The sequence below is a fragment of the Heteronotia binoei genome, chromosome 4 (assembly GCF_032191835.1).
Source record: "Heteronotia binoei isolate CCM8104 ecotype False Entrance Well chromosome 4, APGP_CSIRO_Hbin_v1, whole genome shotgun sequence".
NCBI classification, from domain to species: Eukaryota; Metazoa; Chordata; class Lepidosauria; order Squamata; family Gekkonidae; genus Heteronotia; species Heteronotia binoei.
Genome location: NC_083226.1, coordinates 12,762,283 through 12,777,251, shown reverse-complemented (window position 1 = coordinate 12,777,251; position 14,969 = coordinate 12,762,283). Strand labels below are relative to the sequence as shown.

At 47.5% G+C, this 14,969-nt stretch overlaps 1 protein-coding gene across 2 annotated transcripts in view; it reads left to right on the top strand.

The window, feature by feature from the left end:
• The first annotated feature begins 1,527 nt into the window (after nt 1-1,527).
• Nucleotides 1,528-14,969, top strand: part of GSK3B (glycogen synthase kinase 3 beta) — a 121,906-nt gene continuing 108,464 nt past the window's right edge. The window contains exon 1 of one of the 2 annotated variants that reach the window (XM_060236807.1): nt 1,528-1,819. In XM_060236807.1, coding sequence (XP_060092790.1) covers nt 1,732-1,819 — 88 coding nt within the window. In that variant the 5' untranslated portion in view covers nt 1,528-1,731. The remainder of the gene's footprint in view (nt 1,820-14,969) is intronic. The other variant, XM_060236806.1, reaches the window with a different exon arrangement.

Genomic DNA, 14,969 nt, shown 5'->3' with positions numbered 1-14,969 from the left:
CGCGTTACTAAAGCGTCAAGGGTGCGCATCGGGCCGGGGAAAACAGCTGGCTGGCTCTCCTCGACCGCCTCATCCTTGCTGCCCAATCATGTTACAGCGCCGCAGGTACAATGAGCCAATCAGAACACACTCGCTGCGGCGCCCCCTCCCCCCATGGGACATGCCCACCAGGCGAGCTGCCTTTTGATCCTTTCCTTTCCCTTCTGGGCTAAAGCAAAATGGAAGAGAAGCGGCCGCGGCTCTGCTTAAGTCCCGCCCATTTTTGCCTCTCTTCGAATCTGTCTCGCTTTCGTGAGAAACATCGCCTATCTCTATTGGGCTTTGCCTTGGCGACTACTTCGGAGCAGAAGCTTGCTATTGGACGCCCAAAGGGAGCCGAGGGTGGGCAATTTCCGCAGCCCGCCCTCCGATTGGATGCAAAGCCAGCGCGGCCGTTCTCTTCCGCGACCAGCTATTGGTCCCGATGTTCTGCTGGAAGGGCCGGCCTTTCCCCGACGTCCCTCCCGGATTGGTCGCCGATGCCGCTCGGCTCTAGAAGGATTCGGGCGTTCGGCTCGGCAGTCAGGAAGGGCATTTAGTAGGATTGCGTAAGCGAGGCTGGTGGCGCTTTTTCCCCCTCCCCCTATTGGCGTGGTGTAGCAGCAGCAGCAGCAGCGAAGGAAGCGCAGCGCCGCCGTTCAGCCCGGGCGGAATGGAGCGTTGGCTTCGGCATTCACCAAGGCCGCTTAGTGCGACTGCGTAGGCGCGGGCGGCTCTCCCTCGGGCGGCGTCGCGGCGCAAAGAGCGCAAGGCGAGCCGCAGCAGCAGAAGCAGGAGACGCCGCAGCGGCCCCCACAGCGCGTCGCGGACAAAGGAACTCGGTCGGAGAGGAGGAGGAGGAAGAGGAGAAGGGGAGGAGGAGGAGGAGGAGGCGCCGCCATGGCCCAGCCCGCCGCCCTCGCCGCCCGCCCTCCGCACTGCAGCGCCCTCCGCCGCCCCGCCGCCGAGCCCCGCTCGCCCGCCCTGGGGGCGCTATGAGGAGGACGACGAGGAGCAGCTCCAGCCGCTGAGGAGGAAGGAGGAGGGGAGGAAGGAAGGAAGGAAGGAAGGAAGCGGGACGAGCAGGAGGACCAGGCCGCCGCCGCCCCTGCCCGCCTTTCTCCTCACGGCCTCGCCCGCCCGCCCCGGACCTTCTTTGGCCAGCCGCGGCAGCACCCTCCGCCTCGAGGGTCGCCTCCCGGGCCCCCCGTGCTCCTCCGCCGGGGGAAATAGTCCCCGAAGAAGGGAAGGAAGAGAAGGGGGGGCCTCTCTCTCTCTCTCTCTGCCGCCGCCTCATGTGACTGGCTCCCCGCCGGGGAAGGAAAGAAGCAAGGAAGCAAGCCCACTTCCCCGAAGCAGGGGGCTGGGGGTGCGTGGCTGCCTGCCTCGGGTGGACCCGGCTCGGCTCGCCCTGATGGGCAGGAGGAGGAGGCGGCTGCAGGGCCTGCTGGAGCGCTGAGAGGAGGAGGAGAGGAGAGGAAGCCCCAGGAGGCGGATCTCTCCCAGGCTGGGGCGCCCCTTTTCCCGGGGTTGTGCATTGAACTGGAGCGTTGCACGTTGTTGCAGCCGCCGCTGCCGCTGAGCCCCTCCTGCCGCCTCCCGCCCCGCTCCTGAGAGAAGCCCCCCGAGGACGAAGGAGAGGAGGGCGAGGAAGGAGGAAGCCGATCTGGGGCGGGTGGGAGGGCGCGGGGGGGCGAGACCCAGCCGGGAGCCATGTCGGGCCGCCCCAGAACCACCTCCTTTGCGGAAAGCTGCAAGCCGGTGCAGCAGCCCTCGGCCTTTGGCAGCATGAAAGTTAGCAGTGAGTATGGAGTCTCTTCCTCTCTCTCTCCCTCCCGTCCGCCCCCTCCTTGGATCATCTTCTCCCCCACCCCCCTTCATTACTCATCGCGTCTCTTCTTCGTGGAAATCGGGACCTCCTTTTTGGCCCCCTTTTTTTTTTTGTGATGGGGAAAATCCTGACCCATAGGAGAAGAAGGTCGGAAGCTGTCAGACTATGGAGGCCTGGGGTGTTGCTGGCTGGGAGACAGCTTCCTTCCCCACCCTCCCCGGAAAAGGCACACCCTCGGCATCCGTTCAGGACCTATATAAATATATATAGGTCCTAAATAGATATATTTTAAAAAGCTGGTTTGTTTTAACCTTTTGGTTTGAAATCGTCTTGGGTCCATTCGGTCTCCATTTGAGACGATGCTCTCCAAAGCATGGGCTGCTTATTGTAGATGGGAATGCCTTTTTTTTTTTTTTTTGCAGGGAGCTGGATGCAAATATGTCGGTAGTTCCCTGTGAACCGGGAGAAGGGTGACTCGTGTGGCTGCTCCCTGTTTCAGTGACTTAGCTTTTGTTAGGCATCTCTGTGGGGAAATGATGGATCTGCATCGTTCGCGCATCGTCTTTGAAAGAAATGCTTTGGCAGTCTTTAAACGGATGCTTGTTCTTTCAGGTTCTGTTTCAGCCACAGCGAATAATTTCTTATTAGGTTATGCCATCAGGCTTTAATATGATTCTTCTGGCGGATAAGGGAGGTTTCCCAGTTGGCGTGAAGGGGGAAGTGCCTTCCCAAAGCGTAGGCCTTTGGCATGTTCCATTAACCTAGACAGTAGTGATGTGCATACTTCTTGAAAACGCAGACAGATGTTGGGGCTTCGCTATGAATCAACAACTTTTCTGCTGTGTTAATCGGGTGACGGTATGGTGTTGGTGAGCAATCTTCTTTCCAGCGTTTGCTTTCGGTTCATTTGTTCCCATCCTACTTAAGCCAGACAAGGTTGTAACTTTCGCGTAAAGATAGCTCAGTCGGGTTATCTCTGGGAATGAACGGGGTCTACAACAGGCTTTTAGCTGGTTTCTCTTATGCTCCTGGAAACTGCAAAGCTGAAAACTGCAAAAGGTTGTAATCCCAGGTGCGCTCGAGCTGTTCAGTGGCTTTACGGTATAGCCCGGCAGAATGCGCACCCATTCAGTTCTGTAGGTTTGTGAGAAACTGTGGCCTTCCAAGGAGAAAAGAGCCCCCCCCCCCATGTATGGTGTCTTCTGGGTGTGTAACAATTCCTCCTCTCCCTTTTCTTGTAGCCCCAGGTGGTAAGCAGAACCGCGGTTGGTTCATCATCGAATTTGCCTTGGGATCACAAGTTATGCAGGTCTAGACTACAGGCTAGAAAAACATTGACTGGCTTAAATGGAAGAGTGATAGAACTTTTGACGTACTGTCCACCCTAGTTCCCCAGTACATTTGCTAGAAACCGCATTTTTATTAAATGCACATTGATAAAGGACAACGCTGCTTTTAATTGCTTGTTCTCATGTGACTACCTGGTAAGAGGACCGAGAGCTAGTCGAGGTGTGTGTCTAGTATCGCTCCGAATGGGCGGGTGAGCGGCTAGAGCCCAGCGTGTATTAAGGATTCCAGAGTGTCTGTATAATTTTATGGGTGGTTCTTGGATTGAGCATTAACCGCATAATTTATTGTTGAGCACGAGTTGAAAAGTAAGACCACAAAACTTAAAAGCTACGTGACATTTAAAAAAAAAAGGTTACTGGCTGGTAGCCGTGAAGGAAGAAGGAACGATGCGGCTGTTCTTTCCTGGATGGTGTGCTGGCTCTTGGAGCTTCATGATGCTGACTGAGTCGCATGTTGCTTTGACTTGAATAGCCCAGGCTAACCCGAGCTCTTCAGGTCACGGAAGCAGGGTCGACCCTGGCCACTACTTGAAGGGGAGACCGCCAAGGAAAGCCCAGGGTCGATACAGAGAGCTAGGCAATGGCAAACCACCTCTGAAGGTCGCTTGCCTTGAAAAACCCTACAGTCGTCCTAAATTGACTGTGACTTGTCAGTGAGGGGGGGAAATTACATACTGACTTTTTCGGGATTGACGTTATACGGTAATCTTTAAAAGCAACAGTTAGTACGGAACTACAGGTTGTGAAGGAAACCTGGGAGTGCACCCCAAGTCCTGTTTCCATCACTATGGTAATATGGGGTGGGAGACATTTGCAAGTGAGAACTGTTTTGGGGGGGGGGGGAGGTCCTTAAATCCTCCTCCATCACATTATTTTTTTTTAAATCCTCTACTTTTTCTGGGGGAGGGTTGTTGTCTCTTTGGCTCACCTGTTGTCTCCTACAAATTTTCCTCCACGTTCCCACGTTCTAGGTAGCCGGTGGGCTCACATTTGAGAAATACGAGCTTTTGCCAATGCTATACATAGTTTTTATAATTAAGTCAACCAATATTTTAATTGGTCATTCAGGTTTGTGAAGCTTAAAGAGGATGTAATGAGTGAAATCCTGGTGGTGGTTTCCTTTTTATCTCCAGTTGTTTGAAGATAATAGAGGTTAACAAATCTGCCTGTATGATTGTATGGTTATCGGAGATGTGGGAGGGAAAATGGCTTTATTTGCACATTTAAGAGAGATCAGAGTCATGGAATGTGGATTGGAAATTGCAGTCCAATAAAGTTTGTCAGAAACTGCTATGACTCTAATAATATGAATTATCAGGACACCACAATTTTGGTAGCGTTTTAATCTACAGTACCATATTAACTCTTCTTCTAGTTTAGACTTACGACTTGCTTATGGTGAATCGTTTTGTTGGATGCTTGTTGTACCCTTTATCCAAAAAAGGTTGGAACCTTAAAAACCTTCAAAAATTGGGACGTTCCTCTAAGTAGACCTGCTGAGGAGTTCGTCCTAACTGTGCTCAAGTTCACTGGCTTCTGGGGCTATTGGTATTTGCATCCTCCTTTGATGGGTGGGGCTACTGGTATTTGCATCCCTCCTTTGATGAAACTGGTGGCCTTAGAAACAGAGGCGGGCTCCACAACCTCATCTCCTGTAGCTAGATCAGATGGCAGAAGGGCTTGCAGACATGCCTGGTCCTGTGTTTGGTGTTGACCTCATGTGACATTGAGATGGTCCCCCTAAAAGGTCCTGGTGTTGCCTTTCTACAAAATGCTCTTGTGGCAGCGTACGAAAAAGCAACACAAACAATGCACAGTTAAAAATTTGTAATATTCTAAAGATTCACTGGCCTTTCACAGTAAAAACAGAAACCCTGTCGAAAATAAGAGTAGTAGAGCCTTGGGAACCGTTTGAGGGGTGGGGGAAGGGAAGAAACCTCTTTCCAAAGCTCTGGGAAATAAAAATCATCGTCATTTGGTGCCTAAAACTCAGAAAGGGAGGCACCTGGCAAACATATGCGCTTGCCTTTAATTATAGGAATTTGGGATAGATGCTTCCTACTTCTCCTTGCTCAAGGAAAATTGGGCATGCTGACAAAAGGCATAACGTGACTTGATCTGTTCTTTTTGATTTTGCTTCTCAATGTAGAAGAAAGCATTGAAGTAACTTTATGTTTTTCTAGTACTGCCATTCCAGTTGGTCACTGCTGTCCTTTCTGGGTCAGGATCTTTGAAGCGGATCTCTGCTGGCCCTCCCTTCTGGCCGTTCTTACTAACCCATATTCTCCTTTGCTGTTTCAGTAGGCAAATGTTCTGGCTGAGGTCTACACAACAGGCAATAGCTTCACGTCTGCCACAGATCTTTTCTTAATGTTTTTTTTTAGCATATCCTGCTTTTCTCCTTGACTGGGGGACCAAAGCAGCTTTTCACATTGTTCCTCCTTCCTCTGTTTAGGCCGCACGGCAGCGACTTTGTGAGGGTAGGTTAGACAGAGCCCAAACTCACCCTGGTGCGCTTCTATGGTCCAGTGAGGGATTCGAGCCCAGTCATCCCACATCTAGTCTGACACTCTAACCACTGCACAACACCGCAGGCTTTCTGTCTGATACAGGTTCCAGCGGGGCGGTCCATGTTAGTTCGGTTGTGACATCTTTTAAGATGACTGCTCTGTGTTTGTATCGTAAATGTAAAATGTGTGTTTTTACTCTGTTGTTGGGCTGTTGTTTTTTTTGCACATTTGCCGCATTGAGTGATTATTGGGTACTTACTACCAATGCCTCTATAGGCTGGGTCACTTACAATGCAGTCCTAAGCAGTTGTACCCTTCTTAGACCATTGAGTAAATGGACTTAGAAGAGCATAACTCTGTTGTGAGTTGCACTGTAAAAAGGACTCCGGCTGAAGCAGCTTCCCTAGCGGTTTATTGGCATTTCTTCCTGACCTGGTTCTTCCTCCTGTATTTTGATTGGTCTGTGAGTCTTCCAGGCAAGTAGGGTCATGGGGGTGTTCTATTAATGGCGGAGATGGCCAGTGAGGCAGCTCGTTGAAGCAACCTTTCTGGCTTCTTGGCTTCTGAAAGTTGTTTTTTTTTTTCCGTTTTCCATTTGGTCAGCCTACATCGGTGAGGGAGAGAGAGCAAACACTAGCCCTCTCACGCCTTGGCTGTTCGCTTAAAAGGACTGCCCGTCCTCACTCCTTGCCCTTTTGTGCCGCTTCTCGGTTGCTTTTCACATCCCTTCTTAATGCACCTGTCCGTCAGGCCTTTTGTGGGAACGCTTCATCCCTCTTCCGTTGTTTCATACTCATTTCTTGTTACCGTATTTACTTTCCTTGCAGATAGATCCAGGTGGGCAGCTGCGTTGGTCTGAAGCAGTAGAACAGTAGCACGTGAAAGCTGACATTCCAAATAAAAAATGGTTGGTCTTAAAGGTTAAACTTGACTCTTGCTTTCCTTACAGACATTTAGACTGTAATAAATTGGTGCAGGGGCTGTGTGCATGTTAAGTGCTGTCAAGTCGCTTCGGACTTATGCCCACCCTATGAATTAATAACCTCCACAGTTCCCTATCGTTAACTGTCTTGCCTTCATTGAGTCATAGAACCACAGAGTTCTGTGGGGCCATACAGGCCATCTAGTCTGACCCCCGGCTGAAGGCAGGATCAGCCTAGACCAGAGGTGGCCAAACGTGCTTAACATGAGCCACGTGGAATAAATGCCAAATGTTTTGAGAGCCGCGCAAGGCATGAACATCAGATGCTTGAGTGCCACGAGGGAGGGACAGAGGGAGGACAAATTGAAAGAAAGATGGAAAGAAAGCAAATATATGGGGGAGGTGGAGAAAAAGCAACTCTAAATGCATTCTCCATGCCGCTGTCTTTGACCAAATTACGATAGCCTCAGTTCAGTTAGTTTAGTTTCTAGGGAGAGTTTGGGCTTGATTTGACATAAGACTCAGTTGTTAGTCTTTTGGGTTGTCCACAGTGTCTGCAAAGATGATGATATTGGATTTATATCCTACCCTCCACTCCGAATCTCAGAGCGGCTCACAATCTCCTTTACCTTCCTCCCCCACAACTGACACCCTGTGAGGTGGGTGGGGCTGAGAGGACTCTCACACCAGCTGCCCTTTCAAGGACAGAGTCTCAGAGCAGCCTGCAATCTCCTTTCCCTTCCTCCCCCACAACAGACACCCTGTGAGGTGGCTAGGGCTAGAGAGGGCTCTCACACCAGCTGCCCTTTCAAGGACAGAGTCTCAGAATGGCCTACAATCTCCTTTCCCTTCCTCCCCCACAACAGACACCATGTGAGGTGGGTGGGGCTGAGAGGTCTCTCCCAGCAGCTGCCCTTTCAAGGACAGAGTCTCAGAATGGCCTACAATCTCTTTTACCTTCCTCCCCCACAACAGACACCCTGTGAGGTGGGTGGGGCTGAGATGATGATATTGGATTTATATCCTACCCTCCACTCCGAATCTCAGAGCGGCTCACAATCTCCTTTACCTTCCTCCCCCACAACAGACACCCTGTGAGGTGGGTGGGGCTGAGAGGTCTCTCCCAGCAGCTGCCCTTTCAAGGACAGAGTCTCAGAATGGCCTACAATCTCCTTTTCCTTCCTCCCCCACAACAGATGCCCTGTGAGGTGGGTGGGGCTGAGAAGGCTCTTACAGCAGCTGCCCTTTCAAGGACAGAGTCTCAGAATGGCCTACAATCTTCTTTCCCTTCCTCCCCCACAACAGACACCCTGTGAGGTGGGTGGGGCTGGAGAGGGCTCTCACAGCACCTGCCCTTTCAAGGACAGAGTCTCAGAACGGCCTACAATCTCCTTTACCTTCCTCCCCCACAACAGACACCCTACGAGGTGGGTGGGGCTGAGAGGACTCTCACACCAGCTTCCCTTTCAAGGACAACCTCTGCCAGAGCTACGGCTGACCCAAGGCCATGCCAGCAGGTGCAAGTGGACGAGTGTTGGAATCAAATCCAGTTCTCCCAGATAAGAGTCCATGCACTTAACCACTACACCAAAGCTCTCCTCAACAAATGTTTGGAAGCACTATGTGCGCTGGTTCTATCTGCATAATTTCCACTTAAATCTGTTCATCAGTCTAAAAGTTTAAGGTTAATGAATAACATCTGGTTAAGGTTATTGGTGAGTGACAATGGGGCTTTATGTTTAATATGTAATTAATTTTTATGGTGGAACTGTTAAAATTATATTGTTTTTAATTGTCTCTTTTGTCTTTTAAGAGAGTGGGGGGGGGGTTTAGAAATGACCACAATAAATGGGTCAAAGTTAGGAGACCTGGAACCGGACGTTGCAGGTTTTTCCTGAAAAATTAAATCAATACAAAATACCGTGACTTGTTTCTGCGGTCACACTGTAAATCTCCAAGGAGGTATACAGGAAAGACCTCCTCCCCATTCATTGTATCTGTATGTGTGATCATGACTTTGATCACACCTGTACTGTGGTGGCTTTGTTCCAGTCACCTCTGGGAAATGTAGTTTTGTGGTAAGTGTTGCAAAGCCTGCCGTTCCTATGACAGGAAGGGTGTGTCTAAAGAGTTTCTGTGGATAGGTGTACAGATGGCAACCATCTGTCTATAGTAAAACTTCGTACCTAGTAATGGGAGGGGATGAGCTATAGCCTTGGCTGATTAGGGAAGAGCTTTGTTGTATGTGAATATGGGCAAATGGCCAGTTTGGTATAAGAGTCAGTTTGGCATAGTGGTTAAGTGTGTGGGCTCTAATGTGGGAGAACCGGGTTTGATTTCCCACTTCTTCACATGCAGCCGCTGGAGTGACCTTGGGTCAGTCATAAGTCTCTCAGAGCTGTTCTGCTCAAGAGTAGTTTCTGTCAGAGCTCTCTCAGCCCCTACCTCACGGGATAGCTGTTGTGGGGAAGGGAAAGAAGATTGTTAGCCACTCTGAGACTCCAAGGGAAGGGGGGGGGGATAGAAATCCCGTCTCCTCTTCTTAAAAAAATCTGGACACTCCTATTCAGTCAGAAGAGCTCTCAGTCTCTTGAGTGAAATAAAATACCAGCTGAAGACTTCTCAAAGCGCATCTTTGCAGCGATACGGGAGAAGAGATGCAAAGGTCATCCGGGGTTGCACATCATGGTGTTCTTGCCAGCTAGTTTCTTTCTAGCCGCCGATGAATGCACACCTAGCCTGCCTGTACGCATGTACATCTTTGTAAGAAAGTGCCAATGCACATTCAGTTTACAAATGACACCCAAGGAGCAGTTGCTAGATAGATGTGGGATTTGTATCACACAAATTTGTATACGCATTGACTGAAACACAGGACTCACTTCACATATAAAGAACAGCCCATTGTACACTGTACATGGATTGGGTGTTCACTGTAACTTGTGAACAGGCTTTGGTTCTTGCGTTCCCTAGTCCCTTGAGATACATCAGGTGCACTGGCCTGATACTTTCCATCCAGGTACTTCGAAACAGTCGCCCATGTCTCATTTCGTGATTTTTATGGAGAAGTGCAGGACTGTATATTCAAACCTATCCTGTCTAAACTTTATGGATTATCTGAGGCGAAGTTAGTTTTCTTTCTGCTACCTGACCGATGTTCCCATATCACAAGCCTAGTTGCAAAGTATCTTTTGGCTGCCGTTAACCATCAGGGAGCAAAAGACTAGCTCCCCTTCTTGATGTTTGACTGGTTTTTATAGCTGAAACTCCATGTAAATTTGCCACGCTGTACTTTTTATTTCTATGCCAATAAAGGTATTTGGCTTTGGATACTTTCCATCCACTGATGGGGTTTTGCAGGAGGGACAGGCGTGTGGTGTGTTGATCTCAGAATCTTTCCTCTTCAAAAAATGCTGTTGAGCTTAAGAACATAAGAGAAGCCATGCTGGATCAGGCCAATGGCCCATCCAGTCCAACACTCTGTGTCACACAGTGGCAAAAAAATTTATATATACACACACACTGTGGCTAATAGCCACTGATGGACCTCTGCTCCATATTTTTATCTAAACCCCTCTTGAAGGTGGCTATGCTTGTGGCCACCACCGCCTCCTGTGGCAGTGAATTCCACATGTTAATCACCCTTTGGGTGAAGAAGTACTTCCTTTTATCCGTTTTAACCTGTCTGCTCAGCAATTTCATCGAATGCCCACGAGTTCTTGTATTGTGAGAAAGGGAGAAAAGGACTTCTTTCTCTACTTTCTCCATCCCATGCATGATCTTGTAAACCTCTATCATGTCACCCTGCAGTCGACGTTTCTCCGAGCTAAAGAGCTCCAAGCGTTTTAACCTTTCTTCATAGGGAAAGTGTTCCAACCCTTTAATCATTCTAGTTGCCCTTTTCTGCACTTTTTCCAATGCTATAATATCCCTTTTGAGGTGTGGTGACCAGAATTGCACACAGTATTCTAAATGAGACCGCACCATCGATTTATACAGGGGCATTATGATACTGGCTGATTTGTTTTCAGTTCCCTTCCTAATAATTCCCAGCATGGCGTTGGCCTTTTTTATTGCAACCGCACACTGTCTTGACAACCTGGTGCCATTTTGAAAGAAGCACTCTGCTTCCCTATATTACTGGTGGTTTTTTTTTAAAAAAATATTCATTAGTCATTTGGTGAGTATATTAGAGACTCTCTCTGCTGTCCTCCATGGTTGCAGCTTCAGCACTTATCACATGAACTCTAACTCTATCCACTTAGCAAAACACGCGGGGTAGTCTTTTGTGTTTTGTTGGTCTTGGCGTGATTGAGAATCGCTGAAGTCCAGCAACGTCCTTGGTGGTTCACGAGCATTTGCATTATTGATTGCGGCCTTTGCAAGCATGCTGTCATCTAGACAAAGGAGGAGAGACTCTTCGATGGTTGTGTGGCCTTCCCAGGAAAGCTCAGAGTGTGGAAGCAACCTTAATTTAATTTTAGGCTTCTGGAGTGCAATCTTTGGCAATCCAATGGATTGGATTCTAAGTTTGTATCACTTTGCATTCTTAAACACTGCCCACCAGCTATAGTTCTGCTCACTGTACCCCATTCCATTGTCTGAAGCAGTATGCATGCATACGAAAGCTTTCGTTTGGAATAAAACGTCGTTGGGCTTAAAGGCGCTACTGGGCTCCTACTTTGTTCTGTTGTTTTGGAACGGCACAGGCTGCCCGCCTGGATCGGTCTTCTGTGCTGCTTGACGTTGCCATGCAATTGCTGGCAGAGGTCATCAAGAAATTTGGGGTTTGGTGACGCTGTACTGTGGCTGTGATTTCTTAGATTCTCACGGAGAGCCACTGGTCAGCTAAATTGTTAACTGGGATCATAAGTGTTTTGGATAGAGGTGAGTAAGCCAAGGCTCATCGGTGGCTTCAGTTATGGTAAAGTATATAGGATTTCCCCAGTTTTACCTTCACAGCAAGTCTGTCAGGAGATCTGGGAGTCAGTGACTGGCCTGAATTTCAGCATATGCTAAAAACTTAATGCACCAGCAAACTATGCTGGTTTTTAAAATTGTGCTACTTTACTGCTTTATGCATTGCTGGCAGAAGCTAAGAATCGGTGTGTACCCCTCTGGTACATCCCCTGTGAATCAAACCAATGATCCACTGAGTTTTAACATTTTGTTTTCAGAAGCAGTTAGCCAGATGCCCTAGAACAGTGGTCCCCAACCTTTTTGGCACCCGGAACTGGTTTTATAGAAGATAGTTTTTTCACAGACCAGCGGGGGAGGGGGTAGCGATGGTTTGGGGATGATACAATTGTGCTTTTTATTTTGGTGTGGTGGTTACATGTGCAGACTCTTATCTGGGAGAACCGGGTTTGATTCCCCACTCCTCCACTTGCAGCTGCTGGAATGGCCTTGGGTCAGCCATAGCTCTAGCAGAGCTGTCCTTGAAAGGGCAGCTTCTGGGAGAGCTCTCTCAACCCCACCTACCTCACAGGGTGTCTGTTGTGGGGGAGGAAGATAAAGGAGATTGGGAGCCACTCTATTCGGAGGGCAGGATATAAATCCAATGTTGTTGTTGTCTTCTTCTTATTACATTGTGATATATAATGAAATAAATATACAACTCATGGACCAGTACCGGTCCGTGGCTCAGAGGTTGGGGGCCCCTGCCCTAGAAAATCCACAGCAGGAGCACAGAGACCAAAGCCATCTCTTCCTTGTCCTAGAAATGGGTGTTTAGAGGTATGCTGCCTTTTGACACAGCAGCCCTTTCAGCCATCATGACTAATAGCTCTGTAATTGTGTCCAATCCCCCTTGAAAGCCATCTGAGCTAGTGGGCAGCATCATCACCTCCAGTGTCAGGAAGCTCAACTAAATAATTTTGTATTGTGTGAAGAATCCGGAATACGCTGTGAGTCAGTTTCATCGGGTCCCCCTGAATTGCGTTATCGTTAGAGAAGGAGAAAGCTCTCTGCATCCACTTTCCCCAGAACATTAATAGATTTCTAACAGCCCATGTTATCCATATTCTACACAGAAATGCCTCAAATCTTTATTCTGTCCTAACAGGGAAAGCGTTCCGCCCCTTCTAAGTAGTTGTCCTTTTCTGCACCTTTTCCAATGCTGAAACATCCTTTTTGAGATCCGGGGACCAGAACCATACACAGTATACCAAATGTGACCAGAACCGTACACATAACCGTACACATTATACCATGTAGAGCTGTTTTGTTCAAGGGGTTTCTGAATCCTTAGCATGGAATTTGCCTTTTTCACTGCTGCCGTTTCTCAAGGCAGTGCTTTCTTCAAGCTTTCCACCCTGACCTTGATGTCTCCTCCTGGTCAACCGCAGTCATTTCAGGCCGCCATATTTTAGTTAGGCTTAGTATTTTAATTTAAGCTAAAGCTAAGCTAGTATTCATCACTGTTGAAGTTGATTTCTGTTGATTTCACTTGTCCACTTAAGAGTTCTTGGAGCGCCTCACAATCTTCTTTGGTTTTCACTTTACAAAATAATTTGGTGTGATCTGCAAACTTGGTCACTTCACAAATCATCCCTATCCAGCTCATGAATAAAGTCATTGAATAATACGGGTTGTAATACAGATTCTTAGGGAGTGCTGTCTTCATTTCCCCCCTCACTGGGATACTTGTCCATTTATGGCTAACATCTGCTTGCTGTCATTTAACTAGTTTGTAATCTGTGAGGACCTGGTCGCTCTGATGCCATGACAGCTAAGTTTACTCAGAAGCTAGCTTTTTGGAAGTCCAGGTGTATAATGTCTGCTGGCCCATCCTTAACCACGTAATTGATCAGTTGCCTGATTAAATTTATGGATTGTCCAATCCCTGCCATAGCAGGGCTCTGGGTGATGCATAACATATTCAAAACAGTTACAATAGAACAATTACAATAAAAATATAGTTTAAAACATACAAGAGATTGGAACAGTAATTACAAGAGATCTGAACAGTAACAGTTCTTGAAAAACTCCAAAAGGTTAATTGAAGCAGGACTTCCTTTGCAGAAGCCATGCTGCTTCTTCCTCAAGAAGCTTTTCCCTCTCTATGCTCCTCTATATGCATGTTTCCAACAGTTTTCCTGGGATGGAATCAGGCTCTCCTTACCAAATAATATTTTTTGCAATATAATTGTGCTATTTTTGCTACATTTTTAGTTCTGTTGTAGGAAAGCAGATACTAGTGACAAATTACAAATTATTGTTAATTATAAACTTTGCAGCTGATTGCACAGAATGACACCAGCTCTCCCTTAACCAACAAAAAATGTATCAAGTGCCAAGCTTACGTTTGATATGCCTAGATTAGAAATAAACAGAATATTGATAAGGGGTATGATAATGAGACAGTCTCTATGGAATATTTGTGGAAACCAGCCATCTCATTTGATTCAAAACAATGTGTAAATCATACCAAAATACTGTAGGCTTTTGATTGCCTTGTGGTATACTCTTATGGTGAGGAATTGTGGCAAATAGGTTTCCCCCCTCATTTTGTCTAAGGCATAGAGAGATGCTGAGTGGCCTGGTGATGTAGCCTGTTAAATTTTACTCAGCGGATGAGTTTTGTTTGCATTCAGGAGTCTGACAAATGTTGTACTTTTCCTGTCAGGCTAGCTAGATTCTAGGTGACTGTGTGTGTGTGTTCCCTGCAATAAAGGTTTTATATAGTTATTGTGTTTTATGTACTTTTTGGTGGCACTGGGTGGTACACATTGGGATCTAGATTGTATACGGTGATGAATGGGAAGTTAGCAGATAGTTTCTCCTTTGGAGTTATGGTCTTATGGGTGTTTAGTGTCTGGCTTTTCCTTTTGCAACCATCAAACACACACACACTGCAAAGGTTCCCATTTGGAAATATCAATTTTTGGACAGACCAGTGTAACAAAGGCAATTAGGATGATCAGACAATATGGAGGAAAAATGACGCCAGTTCTTTCAACAGCATTGAGTATTGAAGCCATATCTTTCAGACTTCTTGTGAGGGGAAAAAAGACTGTAAGTACCTTGCTTACTTAAAGCTGGTGTTAATTATTAATCTAGAACAGGGCTGGCCAAACTTGCTTAACGTTAAGAACCACATAGAATAAACATCAGGTGTTTGAAAGTCACCAGATATTAACATCAGATGTTGGAAGGAAGGAAACAGATGTGAGAAGGAATGAGAAAGGGAGAGGTGGGAAGAAAGCAACTTTAAGTGTATTCTCCAAGCCAGCCAATAGGGTGGTGGGGGCTTTGAGAGCCACACAATACGTGTGAAAGAGCCACATGTCTAGAAGGCCTCCTTAGACAGCTTGAACTGGCTGAGGTGCAGATATGCT